The 13,230-nt window shown below is 45.4% G+C and overlaps 2 protein-coding genes across 6 annotated transcripts in view; one reads left to right on the top strand and one right to left on the bottom strand.

The window, feature by feature from the left end:
• nhsl3 (NHS like 3) overlaps nucleotides 1-873 on the top strand; it is a 66,311-nt gene extending 65,438 nt beyond the window's left edge. For all 4 annotated transcript variants that reach the window (XM_036953656.2, XM_090209436.1, XM_090209435.1 and 1 more), the window contains one exon: nucleotides 554-873. In XM_036953656.2, the coding sequence (XP_036809551.2) occupies nucleotides 554-600 (47 nt within the window). In that variant the 3' untranslated portion in view covers nucleotides 601-873. The remainder of the gene's footprint in view (nucleotides 1-553) is intronic.
• Nucleotides 874-5,096: 4,223 nt separating this feature from the next.
• yars1 (tyrosyl-tRNA synthetase 1) overlaps nucleotides 5,097-13,230 on the bottom strand; it is a 12,106-nt gene continuing 3,972 nt past the window's right edge. Inside the window, exons 6-14 of one of the 2 annotated variants that reach the window (XM_036953655.2) lie at nucleotides 12,831-12,911; nucleotides 12,279-12,371; nucleotides 11,885-12,020; nucleotides 10,555-10,640; nucleotides 10,342-10,477; nucleotides 9,319-9,416; nucleotides 8,617-8,810; nucleotides 7,858-7,999; nucleotides 5,097-5,846 (exon numbers count right to left, since the gene is read on the bottom strand). In XM_036953655.2, the coding sequence (XP_036809550.1) occupies nucleotides 5,736-5,846; nucleotides 7,858-7,999; nucleotides 8,617-8,810; nucleotides 9,319-9,416; nucleotides 10,342-10,477; nucleotides 10,555-10,640; nucleotides 11,885-12,020; nucleotides 12,279-12,371; nucleotides 12,831-12,911 (1,077 nt within the window). In that variant the 3' untranslated portion in view covers nucleotides 5,097-5,735. Of the gene's footprint in view, nucleotides 5,847-7,857; nucleotides 8,000-8,616; nucleotides 8,811-9,318; nucleotides 9,417-9,462; nucleotides 10,236-10,341; nucleotides 10,478-10,554; nucleotides 10,641-11,884; nucleotides 12,021-12,278; nucleotides 12,372-12,830; nucleotides 12,912-13,230 lie in introns of those variants that run through there. The other variant, XM_090209434.1, reaches the window with a different exon arrangement.

Raw genomic sequence — 13,230 nt, 5'->3', positions numbered from 1 at the left:
ATGTACATTTTAAGTCAAATATAAGTCGTTTTTTATTTTTTTTATGTTGATAGTGCATGGAATTGAGCGTGGTTTTGATGTTTCACTGAATTATTTCACTGAAGAATCAATTATTTTTAGGCACAATGTGCTTAAATCTGTGGACAACATCAACCACAACATGTCTTTCCCCAACCATAGACATGACAGTAGCTGTTAGCATTACCACCATGCTGAAGAATGCTTAGCAATGTAGCATTGACACCCACACAGATGTTGCCCTACAGCTGCATAGCATTGCACGGCAACTTGAGCTCACCTTGCTAATGAAAGAAAATGACATTCCACTCACAATAGAACCCCGTCTAAATTCTGTTTCCCGGGGGAAATATTCACTACTAGCCCAACCGACGCTAATGGTGTTACACCCACGATAAAGTAACCAATCGAATTAGCCCACAGAATGCTCCTTGTTTATGATATAGTGTAACTGTAACATTTGTCATTCTGTCTGCGTCTCAGATGGCAACCTATTCCCACCTTCTGAGTGTAACTGCTTCCTACTGTTTTCTAGGTAAAATGGAGACGTCTAGCATTGCAGAAGCACCGATGCCCTTGTGAAAAAAAAGACTGCTTTGTGTGGACTGAACTTTTGTGGATTGGGACTAAGACGGAGGAACAAAGCAACGACTGCAAGACCCAGAGAGACAGAGAGAGAGAGAGAGAGAGAGAGAGAGAGAGATAGAGAGAGAGAGAGAGACAGAAAGACAGAGAGACAGAGAGAGAGAGAGAGAGAGAGAGACAGAAAGACAGAGAGACAGAGAGACAGAGAGAGAGAGAGAGAGAGAGAGACAGAAAGACAGAGAGACAGACAGACAGAGACAGAGAAAGAAAGAGAGCGAGCTATGGAGAGAGACAGAGATAATCAAAACAGTATTCACTTAAGAAGTCAACTCAGAGTTAAAATATGTGAACGCTTCGCCAAAAGCCTTCATATTTATGCAAACAATGGGGTTGGTCCCCATTTCTTCGATAATAAAGCTTCCCTTTTGGAGTATCTAAACCATAGAGCTCTAGGCCTCTATTCAGTCTGTAAAGCTGAAGCGTTACAGATTCTGCTAAATCAATTTAAAGGTAATTTCCGATTTTTTTTTTTTTTTTTTTTTTTTTTTTTTTTTTTTTTTTTTACCTTTATTTAACCAGGCAAGTCAGTTAAGAACAAATTCTTATTTTCAATGACGGCCTGGGAACAGTGGGTTAACTGCCTGTTCAGGGGCAGAACGACAGATTTGTACCTTGTCAGCTCGGGGGTTTGAACTCGCAACCTTCCGGTTACTAGTCCAACGCTCTAACCACTAGGCTACGTGAGCCGACACGTGCAGCGTTTACCGTCAATGCAGTCTCCCCTAATTAGGAACATTGCCTTGTAAATTTCAATTACGACGCAAAGCTGAACTTCGGCGATGCAGATTGAATAGAGTTTAGTCTGCTTTGGCAAACTGCAAACAGTGCCCCCTTCAGGGCGAATGTTGTACTGCGGCTGGATTTTGTAAATGCAGTACAAGAAGCTGTGCTTGTAGTAGACCACCATCTAGAGGTTAGAAAAGGTAGCAGTCACTGCAGATGAGAAAGAAAACCTAGAGGACAAATAATATACGAAGAAAAAAATACTAGAGGGAGGAGAAAAAAAAAATCTAATATTATTGGGACTTTCTAAGGTGTTTGAAGCTTTCTCTAGTAATTTTTTCTTCATTTGACATAGTCTTTTTTTGAGTCAAACAATCATCGAATTGTCTTATTTCCAGAAGGAATGTCAGATTCTGAAATCTTTAGATCTTATCAATCAATGAATCAACCAATCAATGTGTTCTTTTTTTTTTTTAGCTTTTTGATCAGCATAAATACATGTTTGTTTTTTTTTAATTAAACTGCAAATGAGTTTGTGAATTCGGAGGCTTTAGGTAGTCTGCCTCAAAGAAAAAAGGGATGCTGTAAATTTAAAAGGCCATTTATATATTAGACCTACTGTCAAATTCTGAAAGCACTTTGTAAACTAATGAATCTGTTCTAGGCGCAGAAAAGGTTAATACCACTGGAACTGACATTCAACAAAATTAAACTGCTTTCAAATTCTAACTCTCCAAATGGCAACCTATCCCCTGCATAGTGCACTACTTTAGACCAGAGCCCTATAGAACCATATTCCCTATATAGTGCACTACTTTAGACCAGAGCCCTATAGAACCCTATTCCCTATATAGTGCACTACTTTAGACCAGAGCCCTATAGAACCTTATTCCCTATATAGTGCACTACTTTAGACCTATGGGAACCTATTCCCTATATAGTGCACTACTTTAGACCAGAGCCCTATAGAGCCCTGTTCCCTATATAGTGCACTACTTTAGACCAGAGACCTATGGAACCCGATTCCCTATATAGTGCACTACTTTAGACCAGAGACCTATGGAACCCTATTCCCTATATAGTGCACTACTTTAGACCAGAGCCCTATGGAACCCTATTCCCTACATAGTACACTACTTTAGACCAGAGCCCTATTGAACCCTATTCCCTACATAGTGCACTACTTTAGACCAGAACTCTATTCCCTACATAGTGCACTACTTTAGACTAGAACTCTATAGAACTCTATTCCCTACATAGTGCACTACTTTAGACCAGAACTCTATTCCCTACATAGTGCACTACTTTAGACCAGAACCCTATTCCCTACATAGTGCACCACTAAGGACCTGGAACACTGAAACACTATATAGGTAACAGGGGACCTATGAGACCGAGTAGAGATAAATGGCCAATAGTAAAACACTAAAGATCTTTCGCTGACTAAAGGGCTGGACTCTATCCACTCTGAAGTTCAGCGTTACAGCGTTTAAAGATTTACATTTATAATAGATTTAAATGTCAAGGTAATGTTAGCGGCGATTAGCGGCGACTGCGTTCACAGTAAACGGCGCGTGTTATCGGCGCGTGTTAACGGCGCGTGTTTTTGGCGCCTGTTATCGGCGCGTGTTTTTGGCGCGTGTTATCGGCGCGTGTTATCGGCCGTATCGGAAACGACTTTTACATTTGTGTCACTCAATCTGTTACACTTCGGGCTTTAGACACTGAAATGAGCCTTTAGTTCACACGTGTTTGTTTGTTTCTTCTTTTTTTTAAAAAGCAGAAAATAAAGTATTTTAAACATTTACTGTATATTCCTACTTTCACATTGTTTGAAGTAGCCTAGGGGTATCTGGCCCGAATGGAACTCTAAATCCCTATATAGTGCACTTCTATTGACCAGGGCTCATAGGGCGCAATTTGGGACACACCCTCAGTCTTTCCACAGTGACAAGACATGTTGGTAAATCATCGGCTCAACAAAAAATGTTTTTATCATGGAACTAATTATTCTCTTTTGACTCTCTGCACACGACACACGTCTTATTGTCATGGAAACGGCTAACATTTTGTTGATTCAAATAAAGAAAGAAAAACGTATTTACTTTGTTATGAAAAGATTATAAAAAAAAATGTATTTCAAATCACATATTAGTTTGTGTTTTTTCAGTTGGGTGACTGTGTGGAAATGCCAAACCACTGGTTTAAATGATACAGAACTGGTTTAAATGATTTAGAACTGGTTTAAATGATTCAAGTGATATAGAACTGGTTCAAGTAATATAGAACTTGTTTAAGTAATATAGAACTGGTTTAAGTGATATAGAACTGGTTTAAGTGATATAGAACTGGTTTAAGTGATATAGAACTGGTTTAAGTGATATAGAACTGGTTCAAGTAATATAGAACTGGTTTAAGTGATATAGACCTGGTTTAAGTAATATAGAACTGGTTTAAGTGATATAGAACTGGTTTAAGTGATATAGAACTGGTTTAAGTAATATAGAACTGGTTTAAGTGATATAGAACTGGTTTAAATGATTCAAGTGATATAGAACTGGTTCAAGTAATATAGAACTGGTTTAAGTAATATAGAACTGGTTTAAGTGATATAGAACTGGTTTAAGTGATATAGAACTGGTTTAAGTGATATATAACTGGTTTAAGTGATATAGAACTGGTTTAAGTGATATAGAACTGGTTTAAGTGATATAGAACTGGTTTAAATGATTCAAGTGATATAGAACTGGTTTAAGTGATATAGAACTGGTTTAAGTGATATAGAACTGGTTCAAGTGATATAGAACTGGTTTAAGTGATATAGAACTGGTTTAATGATATAGAACTGGTTTAAGTGATATAGAACTGGTTTAAATGATTTAAGTGATTTAGAACTGGTTTAAATGATTCAAGTGATATAGAACTGGTTTAAGTGATATAGAACTGGTTTAAGTGATATAGACCTGGTTTAAGTGATAGACCTGGTTTAAGTGATATAGACCTGGTTTAAGTGATATAGACCTGGTTTAAGTGATATAGAACTGGTTTAAGTGATATAGAACTGGTTTAAGTGATATAGAACTGGTTTAAGTGATATAGAACTGGTTTAAATGATTCAAGTGATATAGAACTGGTTTAAGTGATATAGAACTGGTTTAAGTGATATAGAACTGGTTCAAGTGATATAGAACTGGTTTAAGTGATATAGAACTGGTTTAAGTGATATAGAACTGGTTTAAGTGATATAGAACTGGTTTAAATGATTTAAGTGATTTAGAACTGGTTTAAATGATTCAAGTGATATAGAACTGGTTTAAGTGATATAGACCTGGTTTAAGTGATATAGACCTGGTTTAAGTGATATAGACCTGGTTTAAGTGATATAGACCTGGTTTAAGTGATATAGACCTGGTTTAAGTGATATAGACCTGGTTTAAGTGATATAGACCTGGTTTAAGTGATATAGAACTGTTTTTTTTTAACCTATCATCATTCAGGCAGGATGTAAATTCATACTAAGTAACCCTCCCCTTATACACTTGGTTTAAGCTTTCACTGTCAATACAAAATCAAAAAAAAAATGTGTTCACAGCATCAGCATTTCAAACACAGCTCACAACACATTGTTGGGGGCAGATCTTTTGCACGGTCTGCCCATGACTGGATGTGACGTCTCAGTCCAGAGGACACTGCAGAAGGAAGACAACCACTGAATTCAACCGGTTTATTTCATTTCCAGATGATGATGATGATGATGATGACACATAAGAGTAATGGCAGCGTTTCCACAGGAAAGGACCGGTATAAACCTGCCGATTCAACCGTTATCACATCCCACTAGCATTCTCATCCCAACGCAATAGATTTCGGCACTAAAGGATAGGTCCTAGGTGGATGATCTAAGACATGGTTGGACAGTAGAGACTGTTGGTGGCTTGCTGACGTGTCTCTCTCTCTTAGGTTAATAGGGTCACGACCAACGTCGTTCCGTATTTTCCTCAAAGAATTTCCCCAGACCACATTAAACAACGTGGTTAAAAACAGAGGGCACCAGACGGAGATATCGACATTAACTTCTCAAGAATTACAGAGCCATACGATTACTTAAACATCAGGAGGGGAAAACACAGCAGAGATATCGATAGTAAATAAGACAGTTTTATTTCAACCCGGATCGGCGTGTTAGATTGATCAAGGTATTATTATTATTATTATCATTATTAATATGAATGATTAGTTCTCCGGGCAGGAAGAGAGAGTGACGTTGCCGTGGTGACGTATGTGGAGGTTCTCTGGGGAAGGTAAGCTGGGCAAGTAGAGAGCGCATCAAGGGATTGACAGTGTGACTCTTAGCTGATGTTGCCTCCCTTCAGTGTTTTACAGGTGATGTGTCCCAGTTTGGTCATCAGGTGTTTGTCCTGCCACTGGGCTACACACTGTCCTGACACCTTCAGGTCTACCTGGAGAGAGAGAGAGACAGACAGAAACCCTCAGTATGCTGACACCTTCAGGTCCACCTGGAGAGAGAGAGACACCTTCAGGTCCACCTGGAGAGAGAGAGACACCTTCAGGTCCACCTGGAGAGAGAGAAACATCTTCAGGTCCACCTGGAGAGAGAGAGAGACATCTTCAGGTCCACCTGGAGAGGGAGAGAGAGACACCTTCAGGTCCACCTGGAGAGAGAGAGACACCTGCAGGTCCACCTGGAGAGAAAGAGACACCTTCAGGTCCACCTGGAGAGAGAGAGACATCTTCAGGTCCACCTGGAGAGAGAGAGAGAGAGACACCTTCAGGTCCACCTGGAGAGAGAGAGAGACACCTTCAGGTCCACCTGGAGAGAGAGAGAGAGACACCTTCAGGTCCACCTAGAGAGAGAGAGAGAGACATCTTCAGGTCCACCTGGAGAGAGAGAGAGAGACATCTTCAGGTCCACCTGGAGAGAGAGAGACACCTTCAGGTCCACCTGGAGAGAGAGAGAGACACCTTCAGGTCCACCTGGAGAGAGAGAGAGAGACACCTTCAGGTCCACCTGGAGAGAGAGAGAAAGAGACACCTTCAGGTCCACCTGGAGAGAGAGAGAGAGACATCTTCAGGTCCACCTGGAGAGAGAGAGAGAGAGAGAGAGACACCTTCAGGTCCACCTGGAGAGAGAGAGAGACACCTTCAGGTCCACCTGGAGAGAGAGAGAGACATCTTCAGGTCCACCTGGAGAGAGAGAGACATCTTCAGGTCCACCTGGAGAGAGAGAGACACCTTCAGGTCCACCTGGAGAGAGAGAGAGACATCTTCAGGTCCACCTGGAGAGAGAGAGAGACACCTTCAGGTCCACCTGGAGAGAGAGAGAGACACCTTCAGGTCCACCTGGAGAGAGAGAGAGAGACACATTCAGGTCCACCTGGAGAGAGAGAGAGAGACACCTTCAGGTCCACCTGGAGAGAGAGAGAGAGACACCTTCAGGTCCACCTGGAGAGAGAGAGACACCTTCAGGTCCACCTGGAGAGAGAGAGACACCTTCAGGTCCACCTGGAGAGAGAGAGGCACCTTCAGGTCCACCTGGAGAGAGAGAGAGACACCTTCAGGTCCACCTGGAGAGAGAGAGAGAGACACCTTCAGGTCCACCTGGAGAGAAAGAGACACCTTCAGGTCCACCTGGAGAGAGAGAAACATCTTCAGGTCCACCTGCAGAGAGAGAGAGAGACACCTTCAGGTCCACCTGGAGAGAGAGAAACATCTTCAGGTCCACCTGGAGAGAGAGAGAGAGACACCTTCAGGTCCACCTGGAGAGAGAGAGACACCTTCAGGTCCACCTGGAGAGAGAGAGACACCTTCAGGTCCACCTGGAGAGAGAGAGACACCTTCAGGTCCACCTGGAAAGAGAGAGGCACCTTCAGGTCCACCTGGAGAGAGAGAGACATCTTCAGGTCCACCTGGAGAGAGAGAGAGACATCTTCAGGTCCACCTGGAGAGAGAGAGACACCTTCAGGTCCACCTGGAGAGAGAGAGACACCTTCAGGTCCACCTGGAGAGAGAGAAACATCTTCAGGTCCACCTGCAGAGAGAGAGAGAGACACCTTCAGGTCCACCTGGAGAGAGAGAAACATCTTCAGGTCCACCTGGAGAGAGAGAGAGAGACACCCTCAGGTCCACCTGGAGAGAGAGAGAGACACCTTCAGGTCCACCTGGAGAGAGAGAGACACCTTCAGGTCCACCTGGAGAGAGAGAAACATCTTCAGGTCCACCTGCAGAGAGAGAAACATCTTCAGGTCCACCTGGAGAGAGAGAGAAACATCTAATATACTCTGAAATGGACGTTCACTAGCAAGTAGCAAAATATAGCAGCGTTAGGCGTTGGAAACAAGTGGAACAGATCAGCGAAATGAACTGCAATTCTCTCCAACTAGCTGAAATAACATTGTCATTTATTGATCTGTCATTTTAGGAGAAAACTGGCTAGGGGTCATTCAGACATACCTGTAGTTTCTCCCACAGCTTTTTCTTTGGGTTTAGTTTGTCGTCTGGCTTGCCCGTCTCGTACCCCTCAACGAACACCCGTTCCCCGGGTGACGAACCCTCAGGGGGGTCAAGAGGCTCCACTCTTCTGGGATCCCCCTCACTGGGTTAACAGCCAATCAGAGAGAAGAGAGTCAGAAGTCAGGAAGTGATGGATGAGGAAATGGGTGGGCTGTGTCCGGTGACACAGAGAGAGAGAGAGAGAGAGAGAGAGAGAGAGAGAGAGAGAGAGAGAGAGAGAGAGAGAGAGAGAGAGAGAGAGAGAGAGAGAGAGAGAGAGAGAGAGAGAGAGAGAGAGAGAGAGAGAGAGAGAGAGAGAGAGAGAGAGAGAGAGAGAGAGAGAGAGAGAGAGAGAGAGAGAGAGAGAGAGAGAGAGAGAGAGAGAGAGAGAGAGAGAGAGAGAGAGAGAGAGAGAGAGAGAGAGGGGAACAGAGAGAGAGAGAGGAACAGAAAGAGAGAGAAGAACAGAGAGAGAGAGAAGAGAGGAGAAAGGAACAGAGAGAGAGAGAAGAGAGGAACAGAGAGAGAGAGAAGAGAGGAACAGAGAGAGAGAGAAGAGAGGAACAGAGAGAGAGAGAAGAGAGGAACAGAGAGAGAGAGAAGAGAGGAGAGAGGAACAGAGAGAGAGAGAGAGAGAAGCAGGGGGACAGGAGAAAGGACAAAGGAAGGAGTACGTAGGAAAGCAGGAAGAGAGGAGGAGAAAAGAAGGGAAAGACTCACATGGAGGCACAGAGCAGCATGGCTTGGGACTCCACCCCCCTCATCTTCTGGGGCTTCAGGTTGCATAGCAACACCACCAGCCTGTTCTGCAAGGCCTCCTGGGAAACGTAGGCCACCAGGCCGCTCACCACCGTCCTTGGCTCTGCCTCTCCGACGTCTATCTTCTCCAGGTACAGCGAATCAGCATCCGGATGCTGAGGGAGGCGAGGACAGGCAGAGAGAAAGACCAATCAGTGAAGAGAAGGAAAGGAAATTAGAGATGATTTGCTGGATCCCAAATCCCCCGAGCCTATTCTGATGAAAGATCGGATCTAAATCAGTCATTTCTCCTTGTCTTGCTCTCTGATAGGCTGGGGGGGGGGGGGGGTTCCACCATTTGGAATTCAGCATTTCTCTCAAAAAAGGGTCTTCCAAGTTTAAATAAGGATAAATAAACTAATGAATGAATAAACTAATGAATGAATGAATGAATGAATGAATAAACTAATGAATGAATGAATGAATGAATAAACTAATGGATGAATGAATGAATAAACAAATGAATTAATGAATGAGTAAACTAATGAATGAATGAATGAATGAATAAACTAATGAATGAATGAATGAATGAATGTATAAACTAATGAGTGAATGAATGAATAAACTAATGAGTGAGTGAGTGAATAAACTAATGAGTGAGTGAGTGAGTGAATGAATGAGTACCTTCTCCACACTGATGACCTTGCCCACCCTGATGTCCAGTCTGGAGGGAACCAGCTCATCCTCTTCTGCTACTTTAGGGTTCCCCTTCCCTGCTCCCTCTGACAGGGGGACACAGAGACACACAGGGTCAAGGGTCAAGAGGAACAGTCTCCTATAGGTCTACTTTAGGGTTCCCCTACCCTGCTCCCTCTGACAGGGGGACACAGAGACACACAGGGTCAAGGGTCAGGAGGAACAGTCACCTATAGGTCTACTTTAGGGTTCCCCTTCCCTGCTCCCTCTGACAGGGGGACACAGAGACACACAGGGTCAAGGGTCAGGAGGAACAGTCTCCTATAGGTCTACTTTAGGGTTCCCCTTCCCTGCTCCCTCTGACAGGGGGACACAGAGACACACAGGGTCAAGGGTCAGGAGGAACAGTCTCCTATAGGTCTACTTTAGGGTTCCCCTTCCCTGCTCCCTCTGACAGGGGGACACAGAGACACACAGGGTCAAGGGTCAGGAGGAACAGTCTCCTATGGGTCTACTTTAGGGTTCCCCTTCCCTGCTCCCTCTGACAGGGGGACACAGAGACACACAGGGTCAAGGGTCAGGAGGAACAGTCTCCTATAGGTCTACTTTAGGGTTCCCCTACCCTGCTCCCTCTGACAGGGGGACACAGAGACATACAGGGTCAAGGGTCAAGAGGAACAGTCTCCTATGGGTCTACTTTAGGGTTCCCCTTCCCTGCTCCCTCTGACAGGGGGACACAGAGACACACAGGGTCAAGGGTCAGGAGGAACAGTCTCCTATGGGTCTACTTTAGGGTTCCCCTTCCCTGCTCCCTCTGACAGGGGGACACAGAGACACACAGGGTCAAGTGTCAGGAGGAACAGTCTCCTATGTGTCTACTTTAGGGTTCCCCTTCCCTGCTCCCTCTGACAGGGGGGGACAGGGTCAAGGGTCAGGAGGATCATATATGTCTACTTTAGGAAGCCTTGAGGTATATGACAGTGAGAGTTGGTAACAGTAGGTTCTACTAACTGTTCTTTGACGGGTCTGGATAGGCCGTGTTGGAGAGTTTACGGAGCTCTGGAGACTCAAACTTCTTCCTGATTGGGTCGAGCAGCTTGTTAAGGGCCACCTCCACACCCGCCTTCAGGTCACCAGGATGGATCAGCTAGACGGCAGAGGTTAGAGGTCAAACCAATGCATGATGGGCCAACAACAGTGATCATACAACATATACGTACGTACCTCTTCGCCAAATTCTTTCTCCACTTCATCAAAGTCTGTGTAGGTTTTGTCTCCTCCGAACTTGGGGTCTCTTTTGATGGAGAACTCTGAAAGAGACGCAACACAGACATGCTGACTCTAGCTGGTGCCTGGCACAGGGAGGACGACGACAGGGGGAGGGTCCAGGGGAGGACAGAACAGGAGACATGCTGACTCTAGCTGGTGCCTGGCACAGGAAGACTGTAGAGGGAGGAGGATGACAGGGGGAGGGTCCAGGGGAGGGAGAGGAGGACAAGAGGGAGGAGGAGGAGGACAGGGGGAGGGTCCAGGGTTAAAGAAGAGAGGGAGGAGGAAGGGGACAGAACAGGAGAGAGGAGGAAGAGGACAGAACAGGAGAGAGGAGGAAGAGGACAGAACAGGAGAGAGGAGGAAGAGGACAGAACAGGAGAGAGGAGGAAGAGGACAGAACAGGAGAGAGGAGGAAGAGGACAGAACAGGAGAGAGGAGGAAGAGGACATAACAGGAGAGAGGAGGAAGAGGACAGAACAGGAAGGGGACAGAACAGGAGAGATGAGGAAGGGGACAGAACAGGAGAGATGAGGAAGAGGACAGAACAGGAGAGAGGAGGAAGAGGACAGAACAGGAGAGAGGAGGAAGAGGACAGAACAGGAGAGAGGAGGAAGAGGACAGAACAGGAGAGAGGAGGAAGAGGACAGAACAGGAAGGGGACAGAACAGGAGAGATGAGGAAGAGGACAGAACAGGAGAGAGGAGGAAGAGGACAGAACAGGAGAGAGGAGGAAGAGGACATAACAGGAGAGAGGAGGAAGAGGACAGAACAGGAAGGGGACAGAACAGGAGAGATGAGGAAGGGGACAGAACAGGAGAGATGAGGAAGAGGACAGAACAGGAGAGAGGAGGAAGAGGACAGAACAGGAGAGAGGAGGAAGAGGACAGAACAGGAGAGAGGAGGAAGAGGACAGAACAGGAGAGAGGAGGAAGAGGACAGAACAGGAGAGAGGAGGAAGAGGACAGAACAGGACAGAGGAGGAAGAGGACAGAACAGGAAGGGGACAGAACAGGAGAGATGAGGAAGAGGACAGAACAGGAGAGAGGAGGAAGAGGACAGAACAGGAGAGAGGAGGAAGAGGACAGAACAGGAGAGAGGAGGAAGAGGACAGAACAGGAGAGAGGAGGAAGAGGACAGAACAGGAGAGAGGAGGAAGAGGACAGAACAGGAAGGGGACAGAACAGGAGAGATGAGGAAGAGGACAGAACAGGAGAGAGGAGGAAGAGGACAGAACAGGAAGGGGACAGAACAGGAGAGATGAGGAAGCCGGGGGATTTCTCACCTCCTATGAGTGGGAAGAGGACATGTTTAACAAATGAGAGGACTCCGTTGTTCTCAATGTTGCCCGGCTCACAGAAAGCCTTCTTCAGCTTCTTCTTCACATCTTCCTTCCTGTCCAGGAGGTCAATCTTAGACTCCTGCAAAAGGTCAACAGGAAACACACAGGGCCATGTTCATTATGAACCAACCGAAAGAAAACGAACAAACGGGGAAAGCCCCAGCTGAACTTGTCCAATAAGAAATGTTTATTTTCTGTTGCAAAATGCTTTGCTACTGTTGGTGGTAATAAATACAACCCACAGGCTGTGCTAGTTTTGGATTGGTTAAAACAATATATTACCTCCAAAAGAAGAGGAAGGGATGAATTATAAACATTAAAGGATTGTGGCACTCACCTCCTCTGAAGAACTCATCTTAGCTCCAGTCAGTCCTGGTACCATGGGGTTCATCAGATGGGACCGCTTAGCATAGCCCAGAGAGGGCAGGTACTGGAGGGAGGGGGGAGAGAAAGAGTGAAAGAGATGGAGGGAAGGAAGAGATGGAGGGAGAGATCGAGGGAAGGAAGAGATGGAGGGAGAGAGACAGAAAGAGAGACAGATCGAGGGAAGGAAGAGATGGAGAGAGACAGATCGAGGGAAGGAAGAGATGGAGGGAGAGACAGAAAGAGACACAGATCGAGGGAAGGAAGAGATGGAGGGAGAGAGACAGAAAGAGACACAGATCGAGGGAAGGAAGAGATGGAGGGAGAGAGACAGAAAGAGAGACAGATCGAGGGAAGGAGGAGATGGAGAGAGAAAGATCGAGGGAAAGAGGGAGGTATTTTCAGAATTCATACATTATGCAAAATGTATTTCCCAGTTGACCAATGAATTAAGTGAATGTAAAAACAGCTCTCTACAAGAGGACAGTGCTGACAGTTGATGAACAGGTCAGAAGGTTCAGGGTACCTTCTCAGCCAGGGTGAAGATCTTCCTCTGATCGACACCTCCAAACTGGGCATCTACTTTCAGATACTCCTCATCCAGAGCCTAAAAGACAGATGGGGAAAATGGGTTACAAACCTGTTATAACCATGTTATTACCTGTAGTCCAGGGTAGAGCAGACCACTGAGGGTGTTATAACCATGTTATTACCTGTAGTCCAGGGTAGAGCAGACCACTGAGTAGAGGGTGTTATAACCATGTTATTACCTGTAGTCCAGGGTAGAGCAGACCACTGAGGGTGTTATAACCATGTTATTACCTGCAGTCCGGGGTAGAGCAGACCACTGAGGGTGTTATAACCATGTTATTACCTGTAGTCCAGGGTAGAGCAGACCACTGAGGGTGTTATAACCATGTTATTAC

Source organism: Oncorhynchus mykiss, chromosome 18 (assembly GCF_057628025.1).
Source record: "Oncorhynchus mykiss isolate SJ-2025 chromosome 18, ASM5762802v1, whole genome shotgun sequence".
NCBI lineage: Eukaryota > Metazoa > Chordata > Actinopteri > Salmoniformes > Salmonidae > Oncorhynchus > Oncorhynchus mykiss.
The sequence above is the reverse complement of the archived record's forward strand: the minus strand, read 5'-3'. Positions and strand labels throughout refer to the sequence as shown.